The following is an 18,454-nucleotide window of genomic DNA, read 5'->3' on the forward strand; positions in this document are numbered from 1 at the left end:
AAAAAAGCAGCTAAGTAAAGAAAAATGAGTGGCCATCATTATTTTAAGAAATGAAGGTCAGTCAGTCCGAAAAATTGTGAAAACTTTGAAAGTGTCCCCAAGTGCAGTTGCAAAAACCATCAAGTGCTACAAAGAAACTGGCTGACATGAGGACCGCCCCAGGAAAGGAAGACCAAGAGTCACCTCTGCTGCGGAGGATAAGTTCATCCGAGTCACCAGCCTCAGAAATCGCAGGTTAACAGCAGCTCAGATTAGAGATCAGGTCAATGCCACACAGAGTTCTAGCAGCAGACACATCTCTACAACAACTGTTAAGAGGAGACTTTGTGCAGCAGGCCTTCATGGTAAAATAGCTGCTAGAAAACCACTGCTAAGGACAGGCAACAAGCAGAAGAGACTTGTTTGGGCTAAAGAACACAAGGAATGGACATTAGAGCAGTGGAAATCTGTGCTTTGGTCTGATGAGTCCAAATTTGAGATATTTGGTTCCAACCACCGTGTCTTTGTGAGGCGCAGAAAAGGTGAACGGATGGACTCTACATGCCTGGTTCCCACTGTGAAGCATGGAGGAGGAGGTGTGATGGTGTGGGGGTGCTTTGCTGGTGACACTGTTGGGGATTTATTCAAAATTGAAGGCATATTGAACCAGCATGGCTACCACAGCATCTTGCAGCGGCATGCTATTACATCCGGTTTGCGTTAAAGTTGAACCATCATTTATTTTTCAACAGGACAATGACCCCAAACACACCTCCAGGCTGTGTAAGGGCTATTTGACCAAGAAGGAGAGTGATGGGGTGCTACACCATATGACCTGGCCTCCACAGTCACCAGACCTGAACCCAATAGAGATGGTTTGGGGTGAGCTGGACCGCAGAGTGAAGGCAAAAGGGCCAACAAGTGCTAAGCATCTCTGGGAACTCCTTCAAGACTCTTGTAAGACAATTTCAGGTGACTACCTCTTGAAGCTCATCAAGAGAATGCCAAGAGTGTGCAAAGCAGGAATCAAAGCAAAAGTTTAAGTGGATTAGGTTTCAGCCCGCTTAATTCACCTCACCCCCCGTTCTTCATCGACTGCTCCCTTCTGCCAGTCCCTCCACTGGCTACCCATAGCCCAGCGAAATGAGTTCAAGCTATTAACGTTAACATTCAAAGCGATCCACAACCTGTCCCCTCCATATATCTCTGAACTAATCTCCCACTACCTGCCCACACATAACCTCAGATCCTCCAATGACCTCTTACTCTGCTCTTCTCTCATCCGCTCCTCACAAAACCGCCTCCAAGATTTCTCTCGTGCATCCCCCATACTCTGGAACTCCTTACCAAGACACATAAGACTGACCCCCACAATCACAGGATTCAAGAAGGCCCTGAAGACTCACCTATTCAGGAAGGCCTACAACCTCCAATAACAATATCACCGCACCACCATCTGAACAGTCTCCCCCTCTCCTTCTGTCTCTACCCCCTTCCCCCATAGATTGTAAACCCTCTACCCCACTGTGCCAGTCAGTCACTGTTAGTATTATATCTACCTGTATATTTTGTGTATTGTATGTAACCCCCAAATGTAAAGCACCATGGAATCAATGGTGCTATATAAATAAACATTAATAATAAACAGAAATCTGATTGCTAGTGTCACTTACTGTATCAACTTCTAGAAAGTTCTGTAAAACTCACCAGAGAACAGATCTTGAGGAAGCATCCATAAGCAGCTGCCATGAGGGATGAAGGCAGGGGCGTCGCTATAAAACCAAACCCTTGTTGGGCAACTCAGATGCTACTTGCTGCAGCGATATTAGATGAGTCGATATGTAAAGCCAGCTCCCTCCTCTAAACCCTCTCATTATTCTGTGAATCACTTTTGTACGAAAGGTCCAGAAATACTTTGAAATAGTGGTTATAACAAAAGTTGAAGTGTTTCTAGCAAAAACAAACAAACAAAAAAAATAACCCTTTTTTCTTCCATATTCTCCCCATGTTCACTTGTGCTACTGGGGGGTGCACTGGCTAGGATCAGTCTCCTTTCCCTCCCCTGCAAAAGGAGTCCTATTAGCTTTACTAGCATGCTACTGTCATGGCTCTGGTCCTTCCCTGACCAGCAGGACAGAAAGCGATTTCTTTTGGCTGCTTTGCAGTGAACAAAGGATCACTATACAGAGAACTGGCTGAGCATCTACCAGCCTTCAGTTAGGTGTCTGTGCACATTGGTAGTTGGATCTTCTTTCCTTGTAACTCCACAGTTTTGATCTTGAAGTCAATTCTCATGGTGGAGATGAAGGCATCATCCGAGGAGCAGAAGAGGACGCAGGTCTTTACACTAGCGTCCTTACCCTATCAGATCATGTTTTATTTATTGTTTCTGCAAAGGCATATTTAAGAAAGTAATAAAATCGCCAGTAGGAACAAGTTTTAGACTGGACACCCACCTTAATAATACGTATGAGGCGTCACATAACATTATGGACCAAACCCTCATGTAGCAAAGGATTATTATATGTGGCAATAAATACTATATACAATGGAATCATAGTTTTAATATAAAAATTTGTAGGCAATATGGCAGCATCTGACAGACGTTCCAGTAAGGTCATTGCTTCCCTTTATTTTTTTAAAATTTTCTGTACAGGGATGAATGATCTGTATAATGTACATTCATAGAAAGCTGTATATACTGGGGAATAATGGAGGAATCATGTCACTATTACACTAGGTTCTTACATAACAAGCTGACATTTTTGATATTCACTTTTATTTATTATTTGGTAAAGCTATGCTGTACACGGGAATATCATCTTCTCTTCAGTCTTGAGAGGATAGAGTTTATGTAAAGGACACAGTTCACGGACTGAACATTTATGGAATTCCATAGTTCTTAGTGAGCCCAACCACTTCCAACATGGCAGAGAACGGCAACATGAATGCCCCTTCATTTTTAGACGACAGCTTTGCCTATTCTTGGAGTATAAAACTGGAGAACAGGGATATTATTAATAATCTGATTCACAGTCTTGTAAACAAATACAAAAGGAACAGAATGTGCTTAGATACAAAAGGAAAGACAACAGAACAGGTTGTGTGACCAGACCGCTGATTCACAGAGTGCTTTTTGTGTGCATGTTACATAGAGATTCTTCATCGGGATTACATCTCCAATGTATTTTTCTTTTGTTTTTATCCCTAAATAAAAATAGATTTATTACAAAAACGAATAACACTTTGTCTTAAAACAAGGAAGGCAGAAAATAAAGTTCTTTGAATCAACCCTGGGGGTGGGGGGGAAGGAAAAGGTTTACAACTCTTTTCCTCGTGCAACAAGAAGCAGTTCCTCCTTTTGAGACTTCATTAGTGTAATCTCTGCATTGACTAGCCAAGATCTCCTACTTCATGGTCCACTGGTGGTGGCACATTGGGCATAACTGTAGATGAAGACCCTGCAGTAAGGTAGCCAGCAACTCCAGGTCCTGAGAAAATTAGAAAGATGAAGTTAGTCTTACGTGTCAATGGTTATTGAAAAAACAAAAACATCCTATAAAAATATCCATCTAATTTGCTGAGGTGAGATTTAAAGGGGTCGTCCCATGAGAACTTCTCTCTACTGGGGTCCCATCAAAACAAAGATCCTGCTGGTCAAGCATGCCCATTGCTGAACCATTCAACTCCATGGGGCTGCTGAAGATTGTAGAAAATAGCAAACAGTGATCTACGGGTGTCACCTCTATTCTTGAGATTGGTGCAAGTCCCACCAGCAGTCAGGGACTTGTTCCCTATTCACAGGGACAACTACTTTAATGTTAGCCGCAATAGAACCCTAGCCTTAATTTCACTGCGTCTCTATAGGAAACAAAATTGAAAAATTTAACAAAAAAATCCAACTGAATAAAAGTCTTAATAACTCCACCTAAAACCTGAAAATGTAGGTCAAACCAGAAAAGCTCTTCTTTCCATGTCACACTCAAAGAGGGAGTAAGAAGATGAAATGTGGAAAGCTGTATGGTGGCGTCCTTATGCTGCTATGGTAGAAAAACATGTCAACTACAGAGTGAAATTTTGCTGTAGAAGGGCAAATAGATTGGCAGCAGGAATCCTATAACATCTAGATCATATCCTTAATCGTCTGCTTAATTTAATAGTACTGTGTTTTTGAGCTGTCCATGTACCTACCTGAGACACTAAGGGCGCATTGTGAATGCAGATGATTTCTTTCCCTGACCCTACAGAGCCACCATTGGTTCATTAGTAAGTAAAAACAACTCCATGTCTCAAACAGCTCTTTATTGTGAGGTCTGCACCAAACAACTCTACACATCTCCATTTTCTGGATCCCAAGGAGTGTGACATGAGGGTTAGACATAACTAAGCACATTGCACTGACAGTACATAAATATTACTCTTAGGATAGGTGATAAATATGGGGCTGAGTGCAGGTATTCCTGCCAATGGGCTGTGAACGGGTGACTGTCTCCAGAACATGCACCGACGCCGCACAGCCCTGTAAGTGTAATGTCTGTACTGCAGCAGAACTATTCATGGCCATCATCAGGTATCTGATAATGGTCTAGTGCCTGTTCCAAGGTGCAGCTGATTATTGGGGTGCCAGGAACCAGACCCCACAGATCTGATATTGAGAGTAGACCATCAATAGTCCTGTTCCAATGATATAACGTACACTAGAGTCATAAGGAAACTTTCAAAAGATTCCCAGGAATGGAGAGTTTGAATGTGTTTAAAAGGGGTTATGCCACAAAGAATATGTATCCTCTGTCCATAGAGTAGAGGAGAAATACCTGATGGGCAGGGGTCTGACCGCTGAGTTCGCTACCGATACAGTGTCGCTGTAACCAGTCTGAGTGCAGGCCATACACTTGGTGGACAGATGACTCATTCACATCGATGAGAACACTGGAGATAGCCGAGGTACAGCACATGGTGATCTCCAGCGCCCCCATTGTAGTGAATAGAAGTACAGTCTACTAGATATGGATCCTCTATGGATCGAGGATAAATCTTCTTGGTGACATAAACCCTTTAAGGGCTTATATACTAGACAGTTAAAACATAATATATAATTTCTGAAATGCAATGACGGTGGATGACAGACCAGGAGGATGATGAGAAGCCTTCAGTAGGACAGAGGAAACAGTACATAATATATAAGGCATATATAGGGATTTGGAAAACTAATTTAATCATATGTAAAAGATGCCGATATCACTTTGATAGCCAAACACTGTTGGCATAAAGCTATTCCTTTTGGCTCCCCAATAAACATGCACTCTCAGTTGATTAAGCTTGTATTTACAATGGGTGGGTGGGGGGGGGGTTAAATAGCCACAAGACACCACGGGCAGTGACTTATCTCAAACAGGTAAAAAAAGGATCAAACACGATAAAATTCAACACGCCCGACTCCCAAGATCATCTGCGCGGGAGAGTTGGAGACTTATACACACGCACAAGATAGTCTGTGTGTAGACTTTTTTTTATGCTCATTGGGGGCCTTTGAAGGAGAAAAAATTAAAAACAAGTCAGGGTACTTGCCCCGATAGATGCTTCATACACTTAGTAAGATGTAGGAGCTCATGTACTTACAGGGCATCGATTTTCGCTAGTGCTGTCCTAAGCATAAACTCCATTCTAGATGTGACTACAGTATCAATAGATGATGGTGGAGTAGTACTTCCGTGTTTTTATACAGAGGACAGTACTGGCAGCCATTTAGGGTTTCCCAGGCACACCCCTATAGGCAAAACAAATTCCTACATCTAACTAAGGGTATGTGGGCAGCTATCACAACACACACCATGATGTGTTGTGCTCAGTTCTTGGAAAATCACTACATCAGTATCTGTCTCCAGTGTTCCTTGAGAGCTTGATAGAAACAATGGATTAGATAAGGAATAAATGATCTTGACTCAACACAAACCAATAGGGCGGGGGTAATGTATATACAGTCATGGCTGGAGCACAAGATGCATGAACGCTGCAGGTGCAACAAGCATTGTACCTGTGTTACAGAGCTACACAGCAGTTAGCAAGCTGCCTGGAAGAGAGCATCTAAAGCCCACTTCTGAGGTGAAGGGGGCTGCTACCAGTAAGAAGGGAAGGAGAGACACCTGAAGGAAGAAAAGTAAAAAGCAAGGGAAGAAGAGATTAGGAAGGAAGCAGACAGCAACAAGCATAAGGGAGTACAAGGTCACCATCTTAATGAACACTCACACTCAAAAATATCCTCAGTTGCTCCTCAGCAATAATCATGTTGGTTATGGCTCTCACAAACATCACCAAAATAGGCAGCCCTGTAGTTCAATACAGCCATAGATGTGAATGTCACTTGTTATAATGGTGACACCCATATGTCCGCTAACTGTAATCCTTCCATTGTGACGTGCCATACTGCTGCAGTGGCTATAGCGGTGCCCTATATACCAGTATCACAACATGATATGTAATCAGTGCCACAATAAAATCAGAGACTGGTGGGGAATCTAACAAGTGGGTATGGGCTGTTTTATGAGGCTGCCAAGGGTACGCCAGTTTTGCCAGCCAATTCCATTTTCTATCAATAAAGGTTGCTATGTCCTGAAAATGTTGTGAGTGCCCAATTAAGAAGGAAATACAGGGTTTGTACAGGTAAATACAGGTAAAGTTGCTTGAAGTGGTTTTCCCATTTCTTTAACAATGTATTGGTTGGAAATAACTAGACCCAAGTCATAGCACAGCAGTGTCTCTAATAACATTTTAACATGGTTTAGCCCCAAATAACCCTATCAATATAACCATGCAAGTCATGATTCCTAAAGTACTGACACTGAATGGGTGACCTCTCAAAACTAATCCAAGGGAAAAGTGGAGCTGCTGCCCAAAGCCACCAGTTATGTATTACTGTTATGTTAGAGATCTTGTGTGCGATTGGTTGGGTATAGCCAATGGCTGCCGTTTGCCCTTGCACTAGTTTTAGTTTTTACCAAAGTCAAGTTATATATTGTACTGCAGATCCCTTCTACTGTGGGCTAACCAGGAAAACCACTTTATAGATGCAAGCTCTTGTAACTTTTCACAAATTCTTTAACATTAGATTCTGACCCGTTCCAAAACATTCCACATAAAGGGTTAAGGCAGCATGCCGTGCAGCAGTCCTGAGTACATTCACCTAGAGCTTATAATATGACAAACCCCATCTTTTTAGCTATACAAATACTTGGTGGTGTCGTTTATTTGGAGACTACCACGTCTGGTTCTTTCCGATATAATGCCATATCTTCTGACAAAAAGCTTTAGCAAGCTAGCTCATGTAAATGGCGATTAATAAGTGCAGGTCAACTTGTGACGCCATTTACAGAAAGCCGAGCATGGACATTTTACACGGGAAGATCTTCTAAGTTACTAGAAAGACACGCGCATGCGCAGCCTCTCTCCATTGACCAGGAATAGACGGAGCCTCATTCTTGAGATAGATGAGTGTCCCAGAAGTGGGAATATCTCTTTAATTTATCAAACTTTCTAGGGTAAAATATACCTGGTCACTCTTCGTACCCTGTTGGAACTCATCTTTTACCTTATAGGCAGCTCTAGAAAAATGAAGGTTACATTCTTCCATGGTTGTCATAGGCAATAAGCCAGTCTTATATTAGACCATATTTATAAAAAAAAAAATTTAAGTTAATTCACACTCTTGGAATAGTCTCATATCACTTGGAACACCCACTTCTGCCCCTGTTTGGGCTTTTATGGGATGAATTTGCTGGGATTGTTTCTAAAAAAAATACAGGACAATCCAACCAAATTCAGGACAATTTAGCTAGACAATCATGGTAAGATGAGATCTATTGGGTCATTTGTATTAGTGGCCACATACAGTCCTATGAAAAAGTTTGGGCACCCCTATTAATCTTAATCATTTTTAGTTCTAAATATTTTGGTATTTGCAACAGCCATTTCAGTTTGATATATCTAATAACTGATGGACACAGTAATATTTCAGGATTGAAATGAGGTTTATTGTACTAACAGAAAATGCGCAATATGCATTAAACCAAAATTTGACCGGTGCAAAAGTATGGGCACCTCAACAGAAAAGTGACATTAATATTTAGTACATCCTCCTTTTGCAAAGATAACAGCCTCTAGTCGCTTCCTGTAGCTTTTAATCAGTTCCTGGATCCTGGATAAAGGTATTTTGGACAAACAATTCAAGTTCAGTTAAGTTAGATGGTCGCCGAGCATGGACAGCCCGCTTCAAATCATCCCACAGATGTTCAATGATATTCAGGTCTGGGGACTGGGATGGCCATTCCAGAACATTGTAATTGTTCCTCTGCATGAATGCCTGAGGATTTGGAGCGGTGTTTTGGATCATTGTCTTGCTGAAATATCCATCCCCGGCGTAACTTCAACTTCGTCACTGATTCTTGAACATTATTCTCAAGAATCTGCTGATACTGAGTGGAATCCATGCGACCCTCAACTTTAACAAGATTCCCGATGCCGGCATTGGCCACATAGTCCCAAAGCATGATGGAACCTCCACCAAATTTTACAGTGGGTAGCATGTGTTTTTCTTGGAATGCTGTTTCTTTTTGGACGCCATGCATAACGCCTTTTTTTATAACCAAACAACTCAATTTTTGTTTCCAAAATGAAGCTGCCTTGTCCAAATGTGCTTTTTCATACTTCAGGCAACTCTATTTGTGGGGTACGTGCAGAAACGGCTTCTTTCTCATCACTCTCCCATACAGCTTCTATTTGTGCAAAGTGCGCTGTATAGTTGACCGATGCACAGTGACACCATCTGCAGCAAGATGATGCTGCAGCTCTTTGGAGGTGGTCTGTGGATTGTCCTTGACTGTTCTCACCATTCTTCTTCTCTGCCTTTCTGATATTTTTCTTGGCCTGCCACTTCTGGGCTTAACAAGAACTGTCCCTGTGGTCTTCCATTTGCTTACTATGTTCCTCACAGTGGAAACTGACAGGTTAAATCTCTGAGACAACGTTTTGTATCCTTCCCCTGAACAACTATGTTGAACAATCTTTGTTTTCAGATCATTTGAGAGCGGGCTGTCCATGTTCGGCGACCATCAAACTTAACTGAACTTGAATTGTTTTGTAGAAAGAAATGGTCCAAAATACCTTCATCCCGGATCCAGGAACTGATTAAAAGCTACAGGAAGCGACTAGAGGCTGTTATCTTTGCAAAAGGAGGATGTACTAAATATTAATGTCACTTTTCTGTTGAGGTGCCCATATTTTTGCACCGGTCAAATTTTGGTTTAATGCATATTGCGCATTTTCTGTTAGTACAATAAACCTCATTTCAATCCTGAAATATTACTGTGTCCATCAGTTATTAGATATATCAAACTGAAATGGCTGTTGCAAATACCAAAATATTTAGAACTAAAAATGATTAAGATTAATAGGGGTGCCCAAACTTTTTCATAGGACTGTATATACAGCATATGGATGAAAAGAACATCCTTTATAAGTGGCATATGGTACCATAATTCAATAATAATAATTCCCATACAAGAGTTTGGAACTGTCCCCTTATATGCCATCTAACTATGTTCCTCAACTTCTTCAAAATTCCTTTTTAAACACCTGTCCCCACAGACGCAATGATGACTGCCATCAGTAAGATGCCCTAATAAACTAGTGGACACAATTACTCCCAAAAGCCCCACAATTGCCAAACAGGGGGTCCAAAGTCATGTTATAACAGTTTCGTGCATTGTACTTGTATCGTAGATAAAGTACTGTATATAGTAGAAGATCCAAGGATTGTAGGGTTGAGGTTAGATCTGCAGGAAATCATGCATTTCTGGTTGTCAAACAAGCACCAGGTGAGGTGTAATCCAGTCCATAGTATAGACAGATAATAGATTGCTCACATACTTATATGCTAAATATTTAATTGTCATATTTGTTTCAAAAACCAGAGCAGAGCTTAATAATAAAATAATTTTTTAGGGTTTCTTTACTTTCTTTCTAAGGAAATAGTTTCCCAAAAGAAACGTGAAACATGGACCAAAGGCATGGATTTTCTTTTGGAATGAACTGGTAACAATCTGTTAATACCCAGAATGTGAGGACATTAAAGGGGCTGTCCAGATATTACCACAAAAATCTATTATTACAGTATGCTGTGGATTGCAACACTGGCCACTGCAGATGAAATGTGGTATTACATGGCACCCTTGAAATTATTCTGCACAGGTTAGGCACTGCTCTGTCAGGTTGTGAAAATCCTTTTAACAAGCAGAGGCCACCAGCAGAATTCTGCAGGTAGCTCTGGAGTATAATACAGACACAACATCAGGAATAGTACAAGTGGCAATGTATTTATAAAATGTGTCAATTCTTTATGTAGATGTAACCTAGATATTGAAAAGAAAATTAATTTCTAAGGTACCGAGATGGAAAATTGTAACACGAATGCTTACCGGTGAGGTATCCTGCTGTTTGTGATTCAGAAATGAACAAGTCATGTTTCTGATCTTTAAAGGCTCTCCATACAGAGGATCGAGACAGGATTTCATTCACCTAGAAAATACACACAGCCATTTACATACACTACAACTATAGAAAGGTGCCTATTATTACATTGCTGGGGTCACTACTCACCTGTTCTCCAAACTGTAGGCTACGAGTCATGGACTTCAAAGCTTTAACTATCTGAGCCTTGGTGGCTGCAGGACTTTCTAGGTTCTCAAGGCCTTGACCTTCAAGCAACCTTAGTAGATATGGAACTAGATCTGCCTTTAATGCCTAGAAAATAATGGAAATATTATATTGAATTCTGACCGAGACAGTCATTTGTTAAAGGGAATTTCCAAGAGAGATTTTTTTTTTTTTTTTTTTTTTTTTATAATTTACATAAAGCATAAACCTACATATTATCCCCTAGTGAAAGTAGGCCTGCTATCTGCCTCTCAAATTGCATACGTTTCTTAAGTATGGTGAGCTGGGTGATCAGACTCAAAGTTTTCCATTGATATGACCAGAGATGAGCGAGTAGTATTCAATCGAATACCTCGCTCCCATAGGAATGCGTGTAAGCGGTCAAACACCAAGGGGTTAAGAGCATCAAATATTCACTGCGCTTAACCCCTTGGTGTTCGGCCACTTACACGCATTCCTATGGGAGCGAGGTATTTGATCGAATAATCCTAAAGTCACAAGTTGCTGTAACAAAACCTCTCACCTGTGCCACCAACTCTGTTTGCTCCTTCTGGAACATCCTATTAAGAGCTTCACAGGCTATTCCAATCATGTCGGAGCGTTTTTTCATCCCACACATGAAGGGTCCAATTGTTTCCAGTGAAGCCATTGCCCGAACACATAACTAAGACAAAACAAAGGTTTCATTTAGTAAGGGTCACGTGACACGACAGAGAATTCCATCCCAAGTAATACTGTACCTCATTGTCAGTCATAGTGTGGATGACCCGTATTGCACACTTTGGAATGGCATTGTTTTTGTGGGTCAATGCTTGGAGGATCTTAGGTAGGTGACCCAAAGGTGGAACTTGATCCAACAACTGAGGCTGAGCATTGAACAGGCAGACTGTTGCAGTGGTTACAGTTTCTAGGGTTTCACCCTGTAGGACAAAACACCAGATTTTATTACTTTTGTTGTTTTATTTAAGCCTTAACCCAACATTATTTACTATCCTATGAGATTCAATGCTAACTGTACATTTATATTAAAGGGATTCTAGCATTAAAACTTTTTTTTTTTTTATGTCGTTCACACGTCGGAATAGCCTTAAGAAAAGCTATTTGTCTCCTACCTTTAGAAGTCATCTCCAGCCTGCTGTTCGGTTAAAAAAACTTTTTTTTTTTGTCGGTATGCAAAGGAGTTCTCTCGCAGGAATGGGAGCAGGCCTCCACACTCAAACAGCGCTGGGGACGTCCCCAATTCTGCGAAAGTACTCTCTCCAGCGACGCCTCCATCTTCTTCAGCTACCGTCTCTTTACTCGTGTTCTTCCGGCTGGGAACACTTTGACGCCTGCGCAGTCGGCTCTGCCATCGGGCCGCGAGCTCAGACCGGCAGCCATTTTTTGGAGAATGCTTGCGCACGCATACGCAGTACGCTCCTGTAGTCCATAGAACTACAGGAGCGTACTGTGTACGCGCACGTAAGCGGCCTCAAAAAAATGGCTGCCGGCTTGTGCACTTGGCCCTGTCTGCAGCCGAAGAGGTGGTAGCTGAAGAAGATAGAGGCGTCGCTGGAGAGAGTTCTCTCGCAGCTTTGGGGACGCCCCCAGCGCTGTTTGAGTGCAGAGGCCCGCCCCCAGTGCTGCGAGAGAACTCATTTACATACTAACAAAAAAAAACAGAGAAGACTTAAAGGTAGGAGATGAATAGCCTTTCTTAAGGCTATTCCGACGTGCGAATGTCAAACTTTTTTCCCTAATTTATCATCAACATGTTCTGTGACCCATAACTTTTTCATTTTCCCATTGTTAAAGCTGTCTGAGGGTTTGTTTTTTTTGCTCTATGAGTTGTATAGGTCTTTTTTGTGCAAGTGGAAAACAACAATTCTGCTACTGTTACTTGCATATTTTCCACACGTTTACTATATTTAAAAAAAAAAATACAAATATATATTATTTTTTCTAATGAAAAATAGATTTATTTGCTTATTTCTTTATTTTGATAAACTTTTTTTCTGTTCTGCTAGTGCACTAAAAATAGCAATATGCTGATAGCTTACATAATACTCTGGAATACTTTGTATGCTAATTCATTATTAGGTATCAGTGTAATGCTGTCTTGGTATCAAATAGATTAAAAAGCTTAATGATGAGATAGATAGATAGATAGATAGATAGATAGATAGATAGATAGATAGATAGATAGATAGATAGATAGATAGGATAGACAGACAGACAGATAGATACTGAATCATTCCCAAAATTCTTACATGAACATTATTTTTTTCCAGAAGTTCAGTAAACTTTTCCAGTAAAGCGACAAGGAACTCTCTTGGCTTGCGTAAAACCCAAGCAGGCTGAGCGATAAATATCCTTAGGAAAACGCCACCAACTGATAATTCTCCATGTGCCTCTCCAAACGCAATGCTAAAATCATCTGGTAACTAGAACATACCAAAATACAACTGCTTTTAAAAAGTGAATAGTGGGAAACAAGGACAATAAGCCAACTAGAAATGCAGCTATATAAAAGGGTTTTTAAGAGTAAAGTCATGTAATATGTATACAAAAAAATAAAAATCTTACCCTCCAATTTGCATCAGGATTTTCTACTTGCTGCCTAAAGTGCCTAAAGGTTAAAAGAGCACATTACAATAGGTCCGTGTCATTGCAGATGAGCAGATTGAATAATTATAACAATTGTATTTGTAGTTAATATTCATCATACATAAACGTGTGTCCATTAACTCACACAGAAAGAAATCTGGAGATTTGTACCTGTGTACCACTGGTTTCTGTACTACACATTTGTGGAGTTTAGCCCTCATATGTTTGGTATAGAAGCACAAGGGGAAGCACTGTAACCATTCCCACCAATGTCATCAATGTGCTTACCTCCTGATGGCTGACACGTATCCAGCCAGCAAAAGGAGGTAAGTAACCAGAGCTCCAGGCCATCCAAATTATCTTATGCACTAAAAATATCAGCTTTGACTATACCCTTTTAACTCACTCCCCACTAGAGGGACCTACTCTTTAAACCAACTCCCCGCTAGGGCACTTAGCCAAAAAAAAAACAGAATAGAAAAGGGGGGCACAATAACAGAAATTCAAAGTTTACACTTATTTTCTTCCTGCATGCGTATATGTTGACACCATCTAAATGGAATATGAAATTTTACCCAGGACCAATGACTTAACAAAACCCCTATTATTTGGCAGAACTCATATACAGATATATGTATATTATGACTTGTGTATATTTACCACAATCATATCTATGGATATCTTGACAAACAAGTTAAGGGATCTGTATTTTTAACTTGATATGGAAACGCTGAGATGTGTCTTTGTATTTTGTACCCTTATGTTTTAACAGTTCTTTTACACTTGAGAAAGGGTTGCACGACCCAAAACGCGTTGTGTATGAACCTAATAAAATTGTATAAAGTTTCAATAATTTGACGGGTGAAGCACGGTCCTATTTTCAACGGTCCTTGGCATCCATTTTTATTATGCAAGTTGCTTTACAATTTGTCACCAGGAACTTGCACTCCACAAGGCCTATGATATACTCCTCCCCCTATGACATTAGGTGTCAGGCAGAACCTAAAATATGCATACTGGGGCTGGTGGAGGACCATATGGAGAATACGCCTATATTAATTGGCATGGCCCAAATATTGTACCAGGCCAAAAAAGTAACACTAGCACATTAGATCCAGCAGGACCTTCCTACTGTGAAAGAGCTGATTAGATGCACTTCTCATCCGGATGGCGAAGAGAAGGTGCTCTTGTTTTCAGTGATGTTCAATGGTGAACTTATTCTTAGTGGTCCGTCTGGTCAAAGGAGAAGTCAACTGCACATCACTTATTTCTAAGTAATACCTCCGTTAACGCCATCTTTTAAGTGAACCTGTTCCACTTACTCTAACATCATTTCACGGACTGTTGTTGACACTTTTTCTCTGGAGTTATCATTCCAAATTAGTTCTGGATTTTCATGGGTTCCTTCAAATATATGAACAGCAGCCTCAGCGTTGTCCCTCATTGCATCCATGAATACCCCAGGCAAAAACTTCATAAGTGCAATTCGGACCTGAAGGTGTCCAAAAAGATTTTCATTACCCATAGTTTCATAGAAAATTCAACATAATTATCTGTTTGCATCGCTAGCAATACTACATTTAATGGTCAATTCAACAAATTATGAATTTCCCATAAATATATCCATAGCTAACATACTAAGAGAACCAACTCACCTTAGGGCCAACAAGCTTGTCCGTTGTCATCTTGGCAAATAGTTCTGCTGTTTGTGTTCTGACTTGAGGGTGAGTTGAGTTACAAAACATATCCAATAAGTAGATTAAAGCTCCTGGAAAAAAAAAAAAGCACAATAAAATTAACTAAGCCAAAGTCCCCAAACTCACAAGCTGCTTGCAGATATAAGTGGCGTTGAGCCACATTCCCTATTATAAGTCTATGGTCTGAACCTGCAGTGATATGGTTTGCATCCCAGTGGTGACCTTTAACCATACTCCTATATTGCTGGTGCCACAGGGGTAGAATAGTATCTGCAGAGGATGCCATCTGGGAAACCACATGAAAATGGGCTGGGGGAACAAGGTAATAGGTTATTTGGCCATCAATAAACATTGTCTGCCACATACCTTTGGCCATGGCCTCCTTTATAATTTTTGTATTGGATGTTAAGGCATACAGGGTTGCAAGCACCAGCTGCCGACCTGAAAATAAAACACAAGTCAAATTTCCTTGAAGATTGGTAGTACACCTAAAGCCTTATATCATATACTTTGCAAGCACATTTTACATACTTTTCTACGGTTGTCTCATACAAAACATTACGATCTACTGTTGCTGTATCATGGGTGTCACGGGATGGTTAGAGTCTATACTATAGGCAATGTGTAATATATATTTCATGTGGAATGTATTCTCTAACCTGTTGTAAACATCAGTGTGTAGTTGGCTGATTCGGGTCTAGTGTGTTAGCACATTGTATGCAAATACCTCTAACTAGTGAGGACCAGTGAGGACAATGGGTGGAGATAATCTGATCAGTGTCTCCAAGAAGATGTTGGATGGTGCATTGTCCATAGTAGACAGGGAGTCTGCTCTCCTTGGTATAGGTGAGGGGGGAAGGATCTGTGACTCAGCCCTTCCCACCCACAGATATAGGTGTAACAGTTTTAGTATATAGTTGTAGCTGGAGTTAGTATGAGTTAGCCGGCCTGTGCACAGCTCTGTAGAGAGCCAGGATTTAGTTACAGGACCAAGGAACCAAAGCTATCATTGGATTGTGACTTCTGTGGACTTATTGTTATTACGGTTGATGTGACCGCCGCCGGCTACTAACTTTGTGGATTACAATAAATTGCTGTTGTCTCCCGACCTCTTGCGTCCGTGTTGATTCAAAAGACCATCCGGAGGAAGACGTATACCTTTGCTCCGTGACAACTGGTTGGCAGCGGTGGGATCAACAGCGGACAGCGAGATGGACTACAGCAGCTCAGCGATTAATGGAGCCACAACCTCAGAATACAGGAACTGGACTATGGCAAGTCTAAAATTAAGGGCCCGGGAACTAAACCTGAGTTACCAGGGAAGAACGAAAGAGCAACTGATCGAGGCACTGGAGGAGATGACCCTGCAAAGCGACCATGAGGAGGGCTGCCCTCAGGAGACAGTAGAGATACGGGAATGGCAGGTACAGACCCAAAAGAGCAGATGGGTTGTTTTGTATGAGGAGGAATTGGCAGTGCTGGGGCTAGGAGCAACTGCAGAGCAAAGGAGTAGAGCATTACAGAGGGCTCAGGAAACGGAGAAGGAGGAACAGAGAATGGCGCATGAAAAGGAAAGAATGGCGCATGAAATGCGAATGGCTGAGATAACTATGAGGAATTATAATCAAACGTCGACCCCCAGCCCAACAGTGAGAGAACCACCATATGTCTCCCATAAACACTTCAAGACCTTTGAGGAAGCGGCTGGGGATGTTGATGGATATTTTCAGGACTTCGAACACCAGTGCCACCTGATGGAAGTCCCAGAGAAGGATTGGGTCCGGTATCTGGTGGGGCACCTACGAGATGGGGCTGCGGAAGCTCTCAGAGCCATGGACCCTAGTGATCAGCGGGACTATGAGGCCATTAAAAGAGCGGTGCAGAAGTATTATGCAGTCACTCCAGAGACCTACCGAGTTCAGTTCCGCTCTTTGTCTTACAATGGGGGAAGCTCCTTCCACATGTTCGCCCACAAGTTGAAGCAAGCATGCAAGCGCTGGCTAGAAGGAGAGGAGGCTGTCACAGTCGATAAGATCCTCCAAGTCATACTTAAGGAACAGTTCTTTTCCCAGTGCCCCGCTGAGATCCGTGAGTGGGTGCTGGAACGGAACCCAGCCACAGTGGAGCAAGCTGCTTCCCTTGCAGATGAGGGCCTGACCATCAAGCCGCAGTGGAAGAGGTTGTTTGCAGAGGAGCGGAAAACTACCACAGTCCGCCAGACACCCTTCATCCAGCCACCCACCTTTCGTTCCCGGCCTCAGGATTACAATTCCCCCTCTACCCCTGCCCCAGCCCATCGGCCTCCAGCTATGAACAACCCTGTCCCTAGACAACGACCTACTGGAAGAATGCTAGAGCGCAGATGTTTTGGGTGCGGGCGGCCTGGACATTTGCAAGCTAGTTGCCCTGTTAACATGGGGGCACGGGCCACCGTGGCATCCCGGCCTATTCACTACCTGGGAACCACTCCTAGGACAGAAAGTTTGGCCCCATTTCCAGATGACTCCATGAATGACACATCTGTTCCACCTCCAGGGGTCTATGGGATTCAGCCTTCCGCCACACATCCTGCAAACCTTCAGAGGAAGCACTTGCAGGAGGTCCTACTGGATGGCCGAACAGTTGTTGGATTCCGGGACTCGGGAGCTTTCCTAACGGTAGCGGACCCCCGAGTTGTGCGACCCGAGGCCCTAGAGGAGGGCCCTGGCATTTCTATCAAGTTGGCAGGGGGTACTCGGAGACGTATTCCTAAAGCTACCGTGGAACTTGACTATGGTTATGGACCAAAACGATGCACAATTGGTGTGATGAGCGGGCTGCCGGCTGATGTTCTGTTAGGCAACGATGTTGGAAATCTACAGTGCCACTTTGTGGGAGCAGTGACCTGAAGCCAAGCTCAGGGAGAAGCCAACATGGATCCACCGGATTTTCTGCCAGATGCCAGCCCTTCAACCCTACAACTTTACCATTCAGTACCGCCGAGGGAACCAACACCAGAACGCAGATGGGTTATCCCGGCAGGAGGACATATGAGCTATAGAGACTGATGTGCATTCCCCAATTTACCTGTGTAGGCCAATTGTGTCATGCACATGTTTTGAGAGGGGGAGGGTTTGTCACGGGATGGTTAGAGTCTATACTATAGGCAATGTGTAATATATATTTCATGTGGAATGTATTCTCTAACCTGTTGTAAACATCAGTGTGTAGTTGGCTGATTCGGGTCTAGTGTGTTAGCACATTGTATGCAAATACCTCTAACTAGTGAGGACCAGTGAGGACAATGGGTGGAGATAATCTGATCAGTGTCTCCAAGAAGATGTTGGATGGTGCATTGTCCATAGTAGACAGGGAGTCTGCTCTCCTTGGTATAGGTGAGGGGGGAAGGATCTGTGACTCAGCCCTTCCCACCCACAGATATAGGTGTAACAGTTTTAGTATATAGTTGTAGCTGGAGTTAGTATGAGTTAGCCGGCCTGTGCACA

At 42.2% G+C, this 18,454-nt stretch overlaps 1 protein-coding gene across 2 annotated transcripts in view; it reads right to left on the reverse strand.

The window, feature by feature from the left end:
• Window positions 1-2,561: 2,561 nt before the first annotated feature.
• DNAJC13 (DnaJ heat shock protein family (Hsp40) member C13) overlaps window positions 2,562-18,454 on the reverse strand; it is a 122,750-nt gene continuing 106,857 nt past the window's right edge. For both annotated transcript variants that reach the window (XM_075271278.1, XM_075271277.1), the window contains 10 exons: window positions 15,336-15,410; window positions 14,928-15,040; window positions 14,595-14,764; window positions 13,252-13,294; window positions 12,936-13,109; window positions 11,427-11,606; window positions 11,210-11,350; window positions 10,630-10,773; window positions 10,449-10,548; window positions 2,562-3,470 (listed from right to left, as the gene is read on the reverse strand). In XM_075271278.1, the coding sequence (XP_075127379.1) occupies window positions 3,373-3,470; window positions 10,449-10,548; window positions 10,630-10,773; window positions 11,210-11,350; window positions 11,427-11,606; window positions 12,936-13,109; window positions 13,252-13,294; window positions 14,595-14,764; window positions 14,928-15,040; window positions 15,336-15,410 (1,238 nt within the window). In that variant the 3' untranslated portion in view covers window positions 2,562-3,372. The remainder of the gene's footprint in view (window positions 3,471-10,448; window positions 10,549-10,629; window positions 10,774-11,209; window positions 11,351-11,426; window positions 11,607-12,935; window positions 13,110-13,251; window positions 13,295-14,594; window positions 14,765-14,927; window positions 15,041-15,335; window positions 15,411-18,454) is intronic.

Source organism: Leptodactylus fuscus, chromosome 4, assembly GCF_031893055.1.
Source record: "Leptodactylus fuscus isolate aLepFus1 chromosome 4, aLepFus1.hap2, whole genome shotgun sequence".
Classification (NCBI taxonomy): Eukaryota; Metazoa; Chordata; class Amphibia; order Anura; family Leptodactylidae; genus Leptodactylus; species Leptodactylus fuscus.